We start from the raw sequence: 15,470 nt of genomic DNA, 5'->3' as shown, positions 1-15,470 counted from the left end.
AACATCCATAACATTATTTTACACCTTTAATTTTTTCATGGTTGTGTAAGTGATTTATGTTCGGTACCCATACAGATATCGGGATGTGAAACTTTGTGTAAATGCTCTGATACATACAGTCAAATACAACATGTCTTGTTTTATTTGATAGATTCCTTATTTTCTAAAAGAATTTCAGATGAAAGAGTCCACAAAAAAGCCTGATTGTGAAAGAATGACACAAACTACAAAAGGTAATAAATACTTTATTGACCAACTGAGGGGAAGTTGGTTGAAAGTACGCTAAGGCACGTGATACTGCGAGGTCAGTGTTCAGGTGCGTTCCAGGAAGTCACCTGATTCCTCCGTCACTCGTAAACATTGTCTGTGAGAGTCGTAGCAGGAAGCAGAGTCACACCTTTCATCAGCTTTTGGCCTGTTTCCTCTTCTGGACAAGTTCGGCCAACATCTTATAACGAATCATACACTCCTCCTGAAAAACACACATGAATCAGCCTGTGTGGAACCGGACGAGCAAATCAATCACAGTGAACCAGGTAATGACACCAAGATACAGGCGACCCAGCAGCAGACCAACAATGTTCAACAGAACCCAGAAGACCTCCCAGTCCAAAGTTTCTGCTTAATGATAGAATTTATTGGACTTAAAATGAAGTTATAGTTCTGATCGAACTGGTCTCAGGGCTGAGGTTCAGATCAGCCAGGTGCTCCTCAGGGTTTCCAGGATGTTATTGTACGTTACTAATCTCAGATTAGAGTAATGATGTCATCTAATCTGTCACAGACAGGAAATAGAGGAGCAGCAGGATTCCACGCATCTGTCTCACCTAAAGGAAAATGAGAAATCATTGAGATCTGCAGCTGCCAGCGTCTCAGGCCTCACCTTGGTCTTCCCAGGAACGACCTTGGCGATGCGGTCCCAGCGCTCTGCGGTTCCTCTGGGGAACTGCTGCAGAGCCAGCTCCAGAAGTTTCTGTTGGTTCTGGGTCCAAACTGCAGATTCTGCTTTCTCTCGACTCTCCAGAGGCTCGGCCTCTTCTGCCTCTGCTGCCGATGGGTCAAAATCTCTCTGTCGGTGACCTCTGACCTTGGTCTCTCCTGCATCAGTGGCTGCCGACTTCCTGTTTCTCTTTCTGGCCACTGTAGCCGACTCTGGTTCCTCTTTCTGTTCCTCCTCACCGGCGTCTCTCTCTCCCTTTAGCTCCGATAGCTTCACCAGACCTGAAAGGGAGGAGCAGGAGGAGCAGGAGCAGGAGGAGGTGATGGCTCAGCAGAATCCAAAGACACTGACAAGAGAAGCTCGGTTTACCTGGAGTCTGGCTCACGCTGTCTTTCACCTGTTTCACTTTGGATGTGACCTGTTGTAGAAACCAACACAGAGAAAATGAATGTTTCTTCTCTCTGAGTCCTGTCTCATCTCACTGTGTGTGTGTGTGTGTGTGTGCGTGTGTGTGTGCGTGTGGTGCCACCAGCAGCCACCTCCTCGTGTGGGCGGGGCTTTGTACTGTGTGATGGAAGGTTGGACTCACATCAGTCACAGATCTGCCCAGATCCTGGGCAATCTTCTCCCAACGACCCGGAGTTCCACCTGGGAATTTAACCATCAACCTACTGAGGAGGCTGAGGTCGTCTTCGGTCCAATCAGCACCCTGGAAACAAACAGGAAGTGACATCACAGCTGATGGGATTCTGATTGTGAACACATGCAAGAACAAACGGATCAGTGGAACGTCAAAAACATCAGACCTTCTTCTTGGACACTTTCCGGTCCTGCAGCCAATCGTCCATTTGATCCTCAATCTCCTCAATGGATGTTGTCTGGTCATATTTCTGGAAGTTCATCTTCTCCAATGATGGTTCATAAACAGGAAACTCCACCTTTGGCTTCTTGACCTTTGGCCTCTTCTCTCCTGAACAGACGTGACATCAGCAGGTGACAGGAAGTCTGAGAGCTCAGATTGTCCTGAGACACCCCAACATTATACCCTGGTTGGTTCTCAGCACCACTTTACAGAACCAATAAGAGGAAAACCACAGTTGCCAAGGAAACCAAAGTGTTTACTGGCAGTAAGTTCCTGCACAGCTTCAGCCTCTTCTCTCTGCTGCTGCTTCAGCTGCTGGTACTCTTCATAATACTGCTTCACCTCCTGAAACACACAAAGATCTGCCCTGAGACCAGAGCCCAGCTCAGCAGCAGGACCGGGACAGGCCGCCTCCCACCTGGATGGTCTGTGGGAGGTTCTTCATGGACAGGTAAACCCAGATGCTGAGCTTCAGAGGGAGGATATCGTGCCAGTGAGGTCGTTCTAGAACTCTGCAACAGCAAACACACAATGAACCCGGGTCAAGGCAGGGAGCCGACACCACAGAGGTACCTGTCCGCCCGTTCCTGGCCCGTAACCCTCAGGTCTTCTGCAGGTCGGGAACTCACTTTCTTCCTCTTTTCTTTCTTCTTCTTGCTCAGCAACTCATCCTGGAAGTAAAGAGAGTTGAGGAACAGCCCCAGCTGACCTTGTCTTCTGACAGGAGGCCTGGCTCCGATGAGCTGCCTCACCAGCTGCTTTTCCAAGTAGATGGACCAGATGACAGCATAATGTCCCACGGTGAGGATGAGGAAGAGGAGGAAGCCCAGCTCTGCATTACTCATCTTCCTCACTCTTCGATAGTAAAAGACAGGCTGGCGCCAGTCAGGAAGCCCGTTCACCAGGATGTCATCATACCTGCGGATGTAGAAGGTCGTCACGGTCAAGCATGACAGGAAGTGTGCACCCGAGCTGATACACCTGGGCTGCAGCTGCCTGGGGGAGGGGCCAGAGAGGTGCCCCTTTCTGATTGGTGGAGAGCCTTTACTCACTTGCGTCTTCTTTCCTCGTCCTTCAGGACTTCGTAAATGGCCACCAGCTGAAAATCAGACAATCTGAGTGCATCTTAAATCTGAACCTGTGGTCAGATGGTTGAAAGGGCGCATGAACTGAAACATCTGGACACACCGTTGTTGTCTACAGGTGCACCACAGGACTGTGTCTTACCTGTCTAAACTGAGTTTCTGCATTTTCATCTTTGTTCTTGTCAGGATGAAGAGAGAGAGACAACCGTCGATAGGCCTTCTTTATCTCTGCTGATGATGCATCCTGGGAATCAGGAGGGAGAGACGGGGGAGAGAGAGAGACGGGAGGGAGAGAGACAGGAGGGAGAGAGAGACGGGAGGGAGAGAGAGACGGGAGGGAGAGAGAGACGGGAGGGAGGGAGACGGGAGGGAGAGAGACGGGAGGGAGAGAGAGACGGGAGGGAGAGAGAGACGGGAGGGAGAGAGAGACGGGAGGGAGAGACGGGAGGGAGAGAGAGACGGGAGGGAGAGAGTGACGGGAGGGAGAGAGAGACGGGAGGGCGAGAGGGACGGGAGGGAGAGAGAGACAGGAGGGAGAGAGTGACGGGAGGGAGAGAGTGACGGGAGGGAGAGAGAGACGGGAGGGGGAGAGAGACGGGAGGGAGAGAGGGACGGGAGGGGGGAGAGTGACGGGAGGGGGAGAGAGACGGGAGGGGGAGAGAGACGGGAGGGAGAGAGGGACGGGAGGGGGAGAGTGACGGGAGGGAGAGAGGGACGGGAGGGAGAGAGAGACGGGAGGGAGAGAGAGACGGGAGGGCGAGAGTGAGACAGGAGGGAGAGAGAGAGAGGAGGGAGAGAGAGACGGGAGGGAGAGACAGGAGGGAGAGAGTGAGACAGGAGGGAGAGAGAGAGGAGGGAGAGAGAGAGACGGGAGGGAGAGAGAGAGAGACGGGAGGGAGAGACAGGAGGGAGAGAGATGATGGGGAGAGACAGACAGGACAGACAGACATGTTGACTATTAGCTGTCTGTCTGTTTTATATGTCAGCATTTGTTGCTTCCGCTAAGAACGCGCCCACGTGCTGCAGTTAAGTAATTATGTTAGCTAGCGGCTTTCGTGCGGTTACCATGGAGACATTAGCATTTAGCACGAACCTGGGCTACAGAGAGGAACTGGTAGAAGGTCTGTGGGATCTCTTCCACCAAGTCCAGCAACTCCAGATCAGCGTCCCAAGCGGCCAGAGGGGGGGCGAGGCAGGCCTGCAGGAGCAGACAGAGCAGCAGAGATCCACCGGGTCGGACATGGAGCCACATCACCTCAGAACCTCATAGAACTGGTCCCAAGTAAACAGAGAGGACGGTAACAGCTAAACAGCCACCTCAGCGACAGACACACCGGAAGAGGTAGTCTTAACATCCGGGTTACGCTGTCAAAATAAAGGTCTCCTAAATCAGACGGTTTTCTGGAATCGGCGGCAGCGCCACCTAAAGGATGAAGGGCGAACGACCAAAAAGCAATAAAATTACACACTTTCCATTAAAAGGTGAGCAAAACTTTACCCACTTTGCCATTCTGTGACCTTTTTGAGAGAACTGTCCTATTATATGTTGGTAGAATGTCAGTAAAACCTGATGTTCCGTAGAGGAATGTGGCTACAACATCGGCTCCAGGAGGAACTCCTGAGGAAACTCTCTTCTTTTGGAGACAACAACGACCTTTGCTGACTCGTTATCCATCCGAGATGACGAAGTTGCACCAGGACTTTGACCCAAAGCTGCTGGTTTCAGAACAGAACCCAAGAGCAGAGCACGTTCTCAGTGTTCTCTCCTATCATTGACCCGCCTGTCAGATCACACACACCTTAATGTGACTTTAAACACCTTTAAGCCCTTCACAACAATTCTGTTATTAGTCATTATCCTTATGATTAGTTATTAATTGACTGTAGTCACTCACTTTATTCTTGCGTTTTCAATATATGTCAAATATTCATGAAGTTTTTTGACTCGGAGTGAAAATGATGACAACAGTCATGTAGTGATAGAAAGACATGCTTTAATAAAGACGTTTGCCCTTTTATGACCTTCTCCCAGCTGTCATAGATGCATCTTCAGGGACACAAACATTAGGAGGGTCGATAGTCTGAAGTTTATTTCTAGCAGATCTTTCAGAAACAAGGCAACTTCTCGAAGCCATAGATGCTGAAGGAAGAGCTACCTGCTACCAGCAGAGGGAGAAAAGACATTTAGCTTTACCAACTGATCTTGATGACACACATATCTGCCCTTGCTCTTGTTGTAGAACCCTGAAACAGCTGGTGCTAAACAGCGAGATGACCATTTAAGATGTAGAAGTCCTCACAGTCCACAACCAGCTGTGGTGAACAAAGATCTCCTCACTCACCACTGCAGATCTGCCTCATTGTGTCATTTATAATGATATCCTAATGACTATTCTTCTTCCATCTATACGACAGCTACTCTTGGTTATCCACAGGAGTCTGTATGAGGACAGGTGCTTGTCTCCATTCCACAGGTGTAATCTGAGGGCTACAGGGCCACCCCCCTCCCTCACGGTGCCCATAGAGATCGGCTAGTTTCCTGAATCGTGGCCCCCACTCCTTCAGAAGGTCGTAGTTTTGCTGACACTCTTGGGAGTTGAAAGAATCGAGTGAGTTTAATGAGCTGAGGGACGCAGCAGATGAGCCACTGCCCTCAAAGGCGTAGGTCTGCAGGGAGTCGAAGGGGGGCGCTGCTGAGTCCAGATCTGCCTGCTGCAGGCGCTCCCTGATGAAGGGCAGAAACAGCCAGTTGCCCTCTGACGTTGGCTCAGACGTGGAGGTGAGGGTCCTGGCTTGGGTTTGGTGGCTTTGGCCTGTTGTGTTGAGATGTCTCAAAGCCAGCATGTCGAAGGCCTCAGTGTCCTCCTCACCTCCACCTTCGTCATCGTAACAAACGATGTTCTCTTGAACGCAGCGCTCAGCCACCACGGTCAGAGGGTCCCTCCGCCTTCGCCTGATGGCTGCTGTTACCACCACAACACCTGATGACAGAAGTGGTGGAGCAATCAGTCATTCCAGCGGAGGACGTTTGACTTCACAACACACAGGAGGTTCCCTAAAGAGCAGTGATTCAGTTTTTTTTAATTAACTTCTACAGCTTCTTTAAAAGCTGCTGACTTACAGTATTTTACATCTATAATTAACTGAGTTGTTTAATGTTTATTCACCTAATCTTCAGGACAATAATGTCACAATGGTAAAACTACTATAACCCCCCTGAGGTCTCAACACCATCTGGTGGCTGCTGGCGTGATTCACCTGTCTGATCAGACAGCTTCTTTATTGATCAGAGCTGCTCCTGTGGAGGTGAAAGGGGCGGGGCTCTAATTACGCATCTCACCTAGAAGCGTGAGGATACAGGTGAGGACAGCGGCGGTGACAGCACTTTGGAGGCTCACCAGGAGGAGCAGTGGCGCCCCCTGGCGGCAGGACCGGGGCTCTCCGGCAGCGTCACAGGTGCAGACAGTGATGGACAGAGTGTTGGTGCTGCTGAGAGGTGGACGACTGCTGTCTGAAATCACCACTGGCAGGAGGTGGAGCAGCTGATCCCGCTGCAGGAACCCGCCGGGCCGCGTCAGGATGGACGCCGTGTTGTCTGGAGGCCAAGAGACAAAACCCCAGGTCCACTAATACAGCTTCCATTCTCACGTGACGCTGCTTAGCTATCAGCTTTACCCTTGTTGTCTCTGAGAGTGAAGCTGAGGTTCTGGCCAGCCTCTGACAGAGAGAACAGGAAGTGCTGCCCTTCCTCAGGCTCATCACGATCCACAGCGCTCAGTGTTTGAACGATCTGAGGGGTCAAGTTGGATTGAGCAGAAGGACCAAGTCCAGGTTGAGAGAGGCAGAGATTGGGACTAGTGAAGCGTACGACTTCATCTGGTCGGACAGAAGCGTCTGACTTCAGAGCCACAAACAAGAATCCAGTTGGGTTGGTGTGTAAATCCAGGTCATGTGACCTCAGACTGATCAGATTACGTGAACTGTGATGGAACATTTGGATGCAAATCAGAACCAGATTAAAGTAGATTTGGGGACTGAACCAGCACAGCAGGTAAATAACAGTCAGCTGGTGGGGCTGAAGTTCAGGGGTCACCCACTTTTATTTATGTGGCATCAAAGTGGGCCGGCACCGGCGCCAGGACGCTGACGTCGAAGATGCTCCAGAGTTACCAGTCTCACCAATATCTGAGTTTAATGGTCCTTACCTGTCCAGGTTCAGAGTTCTCACACACAAAAGTGTCGTAGTCGATGGCCAAGCTGGGGGGGTTGTCGTTGACATCAGTCACAGAGATCAGAACCACAGCTTTCCCTGTCAGGGACGGATCCACTGGCATCAGAACCAGGCAGGAAGTCACCCAGGCAGAAAACAAACAGGAATGAAAGAACAGCCAGAAAATGCTCTGCAGCTTAGCACACGTTCATGGAGCCGCCTGTTTCTGTAGCGGAGGTGAAACCAGCTGCTGATTGTTGCTAGCTGCTCTTAGCTGAGCTCAGCTGTCCGTCGTGACGTTTCAGCATTAATTCAACCGTCTTTTCAGCTGCTTAAAATTGGGGGCTTCAGACTCACGACGCTCAGTCGCCACCACAGTGATGTTGTGCACAGCGACGGTCTCTCTGTCCAGAGGCTGAGCTGTTGTGATCACACCGGTACCACTGTCAATGTGAAAGTAGCGCTCCAGGTTGGACTGCCTGTCTATGGAATACCTGCAGGAGGAGCCCAGGCTGTTAGGACACCAACACACGTGTCAGGGGTGGAGCAGCGTCAGCAGAGATACCTGATGGGGCTGTTGGTGGCGTCAGGGTCTCGAGCCAACACCGAGCCCACCTCCGTGCCCACTGCCGCCGCCTCAGAGACCATCATCCAGCTGACAGAGGAGTGGAAGACGGGCGGCTCATCCACATTCTGCACCAGCAGCCGAACCGTCGCCACGTCGCTGAACGGACCCGACGACAGGAAACGAGCGTCCACGTAGAGGTTGGACGCCTCCACACGCAGCATGTAGCTGGACTTGGTCTCAAAGTCCAGATTCTGCAGCCAGAGGAGACCAAGCATCAGTGCCCCTTATCTTCATCCTCTGGTCCCAGAGCTCAAGGGACGCTGAGGGTTCGATGGATCAGAGCGTCTTTAAATTCATCACTGCCTTCATACTAAACATGGCTGACAGCAGCTGTTTGGCAGCAGAAGGTTCTCCTGTGGGACCAGGTGGGATCCAGAGGAGCACAGTCCAGATGAACATCACCAGCAGACAGACCAGCATCGCATTAATGGCATGAAAACAGCCCAAGTGAGTCAGCAGCATCTGAGAGGATCCATCTGAGATTAATCAGCTGCTGCATGGAGACCAGTTCACCATGGAGATCACCAGCCTTTTCTCAGGAGAACCAACCACAACGCTTGTTTCCGGTCAGACGTTTTGACATCTGACAGAAAAATCCACCCAACAAAGACATTCGATGTTTCTCTTAAAGGAAAGAGAAGCTGACTCTAAAGTACCAGCACCTCACGGTCCTTCTAGTGGGACTGAAGGAGTCAGCTGTAGCCTAACCAGTTCCAGCTGTTCCACACAGGAGGAACCAGTTTAGAGAGGAGAAACATCAGCGGCTCGACTTCTGCCCAACGTGCTCAGGGGCCGTGGCGAAGGTTAGCGTTGCCACGGCTCCTTCAGGTGTAACGAGCAGATATTAAACTGGTACCTTGTGTAGCGTGATCAGCCCTTCCTGAGTGTGTGAATCCGTGGTGATGCTGAAGATCCCCAGACCGTCTCCATCTAGGATCCTGTAATCCAGCTCAGCATTTGGACCCTCATCCGGATCCACAGCTCGGATCTTGGCCACCACGGTCGAAACCAGTTCAGACTCTCGAACACTGAACTGGTAACTTCCTGTTGCCACACACAGGAACACACAAACACCGGTTAGGCTTAGGGGTTATACGAGTACCCACAGGGACCCACAGGTACTCAAGGGGACCCACGTACTCAAGGGGACCCCCAGGTACTCATGGGGACCCCCAGGTACTCACAGGAATCCAAGGGGACCCACAGGTACTCAAGGGGACCCACGTACTCAAGGGGACCCCCAGGTACTCGCGGGAACCCACAGGTACTCATGGGGACCCACAGGTACTCAAGGGGACCCACGTACTCAAGGGGACCCCCAGGTACTCACGGGAACCCACAGGGACCCACGGGGACCCACAGGGACCACTGGCCACCCCCATCAGCAGCACTGTTTGAGCTCAGAGGTTAGACTCACTGCGGGGGAAATGTGGTGGATTGTCGTTGACGTCGGTCAAAATCACAGTGACGCTGGTGCTTCCTGACAGTCCTCCTATCTGTCCAATCATGTCTTTAGCTTGGACGACCAGCAGGTGACTGTCTCTCACCTCCCTGTCCAGGTCAGGAAGAGCTGTCCTCACCACACCTTTGGGTAGCAACATGTATGAACTACAACACATCATGCTAGCAACATCTGGCCATTTGGCTGAGCTAATTGAGACAAATGCATCTGGAGTTTCTATCTTAGCGTAAGGCTGCAACATAACAAAGATCGCCCATCATGTATGTGCGACGTGCATTAACTAACCCCCAGACCACGCCCCCTACAGGGTTACACAGGTTCACGATTGATGCACAAGTGGTCACCTGTCTTTGGCTCCACAGAGAAGTAGGGTTGACCTTGTAAGATGCTGTACATCAACCTGGCCGAGTTTCCATAGGTGGGATCATCAGCGTCTGTGGCCACCACTGTTACCACCGACGTCCCTGAACAAGCCCCAACATAAGCGACACCTGACCGCTTTGGTTCCAACACATTTGACATGTTTTACAGAACTTTTTCGACTGCTCTCATGTGATTTGAACTTTAGCGGGATGCCATATTTGAATCTTGCAGGTGTGTGACCCACCTACGGGGGACCTCTCAGCCACCCTGGCCGTGTAAGGTCCATCCAGGAACTTTGGCTCATTGTCATTGACATCCTGGACTTTGATGATGAACTGGGACTCGGGTTCCACCAGACGGTTGGTGTCTCGGTTTCTGGCCTGGGCCCTGAGGGTGTAGTAGGCCTGCTGTTCCCGATCCAGCCTTCTGGTGGCGTGAATGTCCCCTGTGCTCTCATCGATGCTGAAAATAGACGCAGCGCCTTCGCCGGTCAGGACGTATCTCACCTGGCCGTCACCTTTATCCACATCAGAGTGGAGCTGCAGAAGAAACCGGGCGCTTAAATAAATGATTCTGTCAGAAGACATGAGAGAAGGTGACAGACCGTCCTCGCCCTCTGAGCGTGGCGTGGGTCTTCACAGATTTATGTGGTCATAAAATGAACGTGATGACGTCACAGCCGCACCTTCCCCACGTAGAGCGGATCGTTCCCTGTGAACTCCTCCAGAACAAAGAACTGGTTCCACACCCAGCTCCTCCTCCTCCTGCTGTGCTGGGCGGGGCTACACGCAGAAGCCCCTCCCCCTGGCCGCAGCTGACGGAGCAGGACCGACTTCAGCGTCATGGCGCCGGTGCCGGCCCGCTCCTGCAGGGTGAACACGCTGAGGGCGCTCAGGAACCACAGAAGGTCCATGTTTCAGCAGCTCCAACAGCAGGCGCAGGTGTGTGTGCTCACCTGAGATATCAACAACGTCTTCATCATTACATTCGTCAAAGCCCCGCCCACCCTCCAACCGCAGCTCACCGGTTCTGGACCCAGAACTCCGCCCTTCACTTTTAATGGAATCAGTAAGCAGATGATATATGTGGAAGGCTTTGATTGATTATCATGTCAGTATAAACATAAATATGAAGAAATAGAAATAGAACTCAACCAGCTGACTGACAGTCACATGTTAAACAAACCCGGAGGAGAAAAGGTCTCGTTCGTGCGTAAAGGTTCAGAGGAACCGCTGAAACTTCTGACATGAAGACAAATAAACCTGCAGGTAGAAGAATCTCAATACTAAATGACAACAACAGAAATGTCACAACTCTTTTTTGGAAAACCGTCACATTTCCCGCATCTTGTTCTCAAAAAGGGGCCGTTGGCGTGTTTGTCTGCTGAGGAACAGTTTTACAGAAGAAAAGTCTGAAGCTCCGAGGTTCTTACCGTGCTGCTGCTCCTCTGATGGCTGCAGGACCCGAAGCTTCAGCGCGGCTTTTCTCCATTTATACTCGGCTTCGCTCCACCGGGGGCCAGGCAGCCACTGGCCCCGCCCACTCCGAGTGCTAGGGGTGGGGTCAGGCCTTTGTGGGAGGAGCCTCAAGGTCTGAGCTGTCATCTTAAGGATTTCTCAGAAATATCTACATTTGATGCATTTTAACACGCAACATGGTGTGAAGTGCAAGAATTTTCTTCATCTATCTGTGCACAGCATGAAGCCGGCAGCTGCACGTGCGCTGCGCTCATCCTCGCGCGCTGCGCTGCGCTCATCCTCGCGCGCTGCGCTGCGCTCATCCTCGTGCATGCTGACAGGGATGTCCAGTGAGAGCGCTTCAGAGTTTAGGAGAAATGCTCAGGTTTTATTGGCAATAACTGCCTGGAAACTCCCGATTCTGGTCTTGAGACGCCCCCTCTCCTCCACCACTGGTTGGAGGAGGGGGGCTGAGGACCAAGCCTTCAGGTGTCCACTGGGGAGGACCAGGGGGTCCGACAGGTCCCGGAGGAGGACTCACTGGACTGATATCGATCAGTGAGGTCAGAAGGGATTCAGAACCCAGAGCAGATTCATTCTCCCATCAGGCTCCTGGAGGCAGCCGACCAATCAGAATCATCTTAAACTAAAGGTCACACTCACCTCCTGTGTGAGTGTGTGTGTGTGTGTGTGTGTGTGTGTGTGTGTGTGTGTGTGTGTGTAGAGAGATCAAACTAGTCACATCAAACTGTTTAACTGTATCATTATCAGATTACATTTTCCATCCTACATGGACCGGGTCTAGGTCTAGGACCTGGTCCTAGACCTAGACCCGGTCCTGGACCTGGTCCAGGACCTCAACATGGTCCTGTGAACACAGGAATCCTGCTGGGTGCAGAACTCCTTCATGTGCTCCACAACCTTTAGCAGAGTCAGCAGGACGACCCAGAAATGCCAGAGGAGCAGCAGGAGGTGGGAACCTTCAGGAGGCTCTGCTGCTCCTGAACAACCCCTCCATCATCCATCCCTCCATCATCCCTCCATCATCCATCATCCATCCCTCCATCATCCATCCCTCCATCATCCATCCCTCCATCATCCATCCCTCCATCATCCATCCCTCCATCATCCCTCCATCATCCATCCCTCCATCATCCATCCATCCATCCCTCCTCATCCATCCCTCCATCATCCATCATCCATCATCCATCCCTCCATCATCCATCCCTCATCATCCATCCCTCCATCATCCATCCCTCCATCATCCATCATCCATCCCTCCATCATCCATCCCTCCATCATCATCCCTCCATCATCCATCCCTCCTCATCCCTCCATCATCCATCCCTCCATCATCCCTCCATCATCCCATCCTCCATCATCCATCATCCATCCCTCCATCATCCATCCCTCCATCATCCATCCCTCCATCATCCCTCCTCATCCCATCCCTCCATCCATCCATCATCCATCCCTCCATCATCCATCCCTCCATCATCCATCATCCATCCCTCCATCATCCATCCCTCATCATCCATCCCTCCATCATCCATCCCTCCATCATCCCTCCATCATCCATCCCCCATCATCCATCCCTCCATCATCCCTCCATCACATCCCTCCCATCCTCCATCTCCATCCCTCCATCATCCCTCCATCATCCATCCCGCCATCACCTCCATCATCATCATCCATCCCTCCAGCATCCCTCCATCATCCATCATCCATCCCTCCAGCATCCCTCCATCATCCATCCCTCCATCATCCATCCCTCCATCATCACCTCCATCATCCATCCCTCCATCATCCATCCCTCCAATCATCCCTCATCATCCATCCCTCCATCCCTCCCTCCATCATCCATCCCTCACTCATCCCTCCATCATCCATCCCTCATCATCCCTCCACCATCCCTCCTCCTCCATCCCGCTTCCATCCTCCCATCCCTCCCTCTCCCTCCATCATCCATCCCTCCATCACCCATCATCCCTCCATCATCCCTCCATCATCCCTCCATCATCCATCCCTCCATCATCCCTCCACCATCCCTCCATCATCCATCCCTCCATCATCCATCCCTCCATCCTCCCTCCATCATCCATCCCTCCATCATCCCTCCATCATCCATCCCTCCATCATCCCTCCATCATCCATCCCTCCATCATCCCCTCCATCATCCATCCCTCCATCATCCATCCCTCCATCATCCCTCCATCATCCATCCATCCATCTCTCCATCATCCCTCCATCTTGTTCCTCTTCTGCTGGTTCAACTCATGAAGGTGTTGAGACGTTCCTCAGTTGTTTCACACTCATAAATGATGTCAGCTGTTCTGAGCTCTGCAGCCTGAAGCTGATCTCAGGTGTTCAGAGAAGGTGGATCATGAACAGCTGCAGGACACACACACACACACACACACTCACACACTCACACACACACACACTCACACACACACACTCACCACCACACACACACTCACACACTCACACACACACACTCACACTCACACACTCACACACACACACTCACACACTCACACACTCACACTCACACACACACTCACACACTCACACACACACACACACACTCACACACACCACACACACACTCACACACACACTCACGCACTCACTCACACACACACACACACACTCACACACACACACACACTCACACACACACACACACACTCACACACACACTCACGCACTCACTCACACACACACACACTCACACACACACTCACACACACACACACACTCTCACACATACACTCACATACACACTCTCACACACACACACTCACACTCTCACACACTCACACACACACTCACACACACGCACACACTCTCACACACTCACACACACGCACACACTCTCACACACACACTCACACACACACACACTCACACACACACACACTCACATACACACTCACACACACATACACTCACACACACACACAGACACACTCTCACACACACACATACACACACACACACACACTCTCACACACACATATACACTCACACACACTCTCTCACACACACACATATACTCACACACACACTCACATACACTCTCACACACACTCTCACACACACACACTCTCACACACACATATACACTCACACTCACTCTCTCACACACACATACACACGTACACGCACACTCACACATACACTCACACACACACACTCACACATACACTCACACACGCACACTCACACATACACTCACACACACACACACACACAATATGACGGGACTTTCATCATCCTGGTAGATGCTCAGCCGCCTTGCGTGCGCGCGCGCGCAGGCACGTGCATGTTGCTTCAGGAAATGCCAAACCGACACTCCGCATTAAGTCTCTTTTGTTTGTCTTCCTCTCACAGTTGTGTTTGACTTCATGATGGCGCCTTTTCTAGAAATATTTTTGTTGACATTTGTGACCTTTGAAAGTGAAGTTCTCCGAGTTTATCGTTTGTTTTACATAAGATTTCCGGTTTATTTAATCTTCTTCAGTTGAATGAAATCATTTGAGGGGAAAAACGTCTTGTTGATGTTTTAAGTCGACCTGCGGCAGCGGTTCCCAGATGTTCAGGTGTTGTCCGTGTGTGTTGTTTCTGCTCTATTTAGCAGCTTTAATGGGGACACAGCTGGATAGGCTGCTGTCAGCTGCGACAGCGCCCCCTACAGGCTGGAGGCGTCATTACAGCCCAGAGAGCAGCGCACGCAGGGCCGAACTGATGACGAGGATGAAGATGAGGATATAGATGAGGGTGGTGATGGGCTAAAACTCCACCCGTCCAGCTAACCGGAACGTGCTGTGGGGTCACAGAGGTCCAGACCAGTTGGGATGTGTGAGACTTCTTCATCTTTCCTTCATTGACACTTTAAAATTCTAACTGAAAACTCTTGCAGTAACCTGAACCCTTTTGCAAATTCGATTAAAATTTTGTAACTCAAAATGTATCGCATAAAAAAAATCCAGGTACGTGAATCTGTATCTGATATTTTGACATAAAACTTCAGCCAATAATTCAGATGTTCAAAAAAAAATTACATTTATATTTCTTAAATAAAGGGTTATTTCCTGTTATACAGCTTCAAATTTATTTCCTAAAATATAAAAAACAAACAACTTTTTCCCTTAGAAACATCTAAAATGTACAAAGTAAAAAGGAGATTTAAAAACATTCTAAATTAAAACATGTAAACTCATCAGTTCTCAAGGGGAACTCATTGAAGCTGCTGCTGACTGAGCTGGTTCTTTCCTGCCGGTCCGGTCCGGTTCCGTCTGCCGTCCGGTCCGGTTCCGTCTGCCGTCCGGTCCGGTTCCATCTGCCGGTCCGGTCCGGTTCCGTCTGTCAGTCAGGGTGGCGTGTGTCTGTCTGTGACTGCAACAGGCTGCAGACCCGCCCAGGGGTCCTGGAGCATCGAAGCACTGAAATACTTCTCC

At 51.3% G+C, this 15,470-nt stretch overlaps 2 protein-coding genes and 1 long non-coding RNA gene across 3 annotated transcripts in view; all 3 read right to left on the bottom strand.

Annotated features, from left to right (window-relative positions):
- Positions 1–229: 229 nt before the first annotated feature.
- On the bottom strand, positions 230–4,227 carry LOC101064950 (dnaJ homolog subfamily C member 1). The gene is made up of 12 exons (XM_011617724.2): positions 3,981–4,227; positions 3,030–3,131; positions 2,855–2,901; positions 2,555–2,720; positions 2,376–2,473; positions 2,221–2,314; positions 2,063–2,147; positions 1,747–1,910; positions 1,530–1,649; positions 1,310–1,358; positions 884–1,221; positions 230–472 (listed from the first exon to the last, which is right to left on the bottom strand). Exons 1-12 carry the CDS (start codon positions 4,137–4,139, stop codon positions 404–406), a joined length of 1,491 nt encoding a protein of 496 aa, XP_011616026.1. The 5' UTR covers positions 4,140–4,227; the 3' UTR covers positions 230–403.
- Positions 4,228–4,864: 637 nt separating this feature from the next.
- Positions 4,865–11,052, bottom strand: LOC101065385 (cadherin-7-like). The gene is made up of 12 exons (XM_003976720.3): positions 10,983–11,052; positions 10,236–10,505; positions 9,795–10,089; positions 9,532–9,651; positions 9,143–9,310; positions 8,582–8,769; positions 7,663–7,916; positions 7,455–7,591; positions 7,093–7,214; positions 6,563–6,677; positions 6,228–6,482; positions 4,865–5,868 (listed from the first exon to the last, which is right to left on the bottom strand). The coding sequence occupies exons 2-12, from the start codon at positions 10,461–10,463 to the stop codon at positions 5,303–5,305; spliced, it is 2,448 nt and encodes an 815-aa protein (XP_003976769.2). The 5' UTR covers positions 10,464–10,505; positions 10,983–11,052; the 3' UTR covers positions 4,865–5,302.
- A 4,007-nt stretch (positions 11,053–15,059) lies between these two features.
- LOC115248620 (uncharacterized) overlaps positions 15,060–15,470 on the bottom strand; it is a 1,178-nt gene continuing 767 nt past the window's right edge. The window contains exon 2 of the long non-coding RNA XR_003887417.1: positions 15,060–15,470. This exon is cut by the window's right edge and continues 17 nt beyond it. This is a non-coding gene — a long non-coding RNA (uncharacterized lncRNA).

This window comes from Takifugu rubripes, unplaced genomic scaffold (assembly GCF_901000725.2).
Source record: "Takifugu rubripes unplaced genomic scaffold, fTakRub1.2, whole genome shotgun sequence".
Lineage (NCBI taxonomy): Eukaryota > Metazoa > Chordata > Actinopteri > Tetraodontiformes > Tetraodontidae > Takifugu > Takifugu rubripes.
This window is presented reverse-complemented; position numbering and strand designations above follow the sequence as displayed.

Coding starts and splice junctions, on each gene's coding strand:
- LOC101065385 (XM_003976720.3), bottom strand. CDS start 10,463: ATGGACCTTCTGTGGTTCCTGAGCGCCCTCAGCGTGTTCACCCTGCAG. Junction 6,678..7,092: donor AGAACTCTGAACCTGGACAG/GTAAGGACCATT, acceptor TTGACCCCTCAG/ATCGTTCAAACACTGAGCGC. Junction 5,869..6,227: donor CTGTATCCTCACGCTTCTAG/GTGAGATGCGTA, acceptor TTCTGTCATCAG/GTGTTGTGGTGGTAACAGCA.
- LOC101064950 (XM_011617724.2), bottom strand. CDS start 4,139: ATGTGGCTCCATGTCCGACCCGGTGGATCTCTGCTGCTCTGTCTGCTC. Junction 3,132..3,980: donor AGTTCCTCTCTGTAGCCCAG/GTTCGTGCTAAA, acceptor CCTGATTCCCAG/GATGCATCATCAGCAGAGAT. Junction 1,650..1,746: donor GGAAAGTGTCCAAGAAGAAG/GTCTGATGTTTT, acceptor GTTTGTTTCCAG/GGTGCTGATTGGACCGAAGA.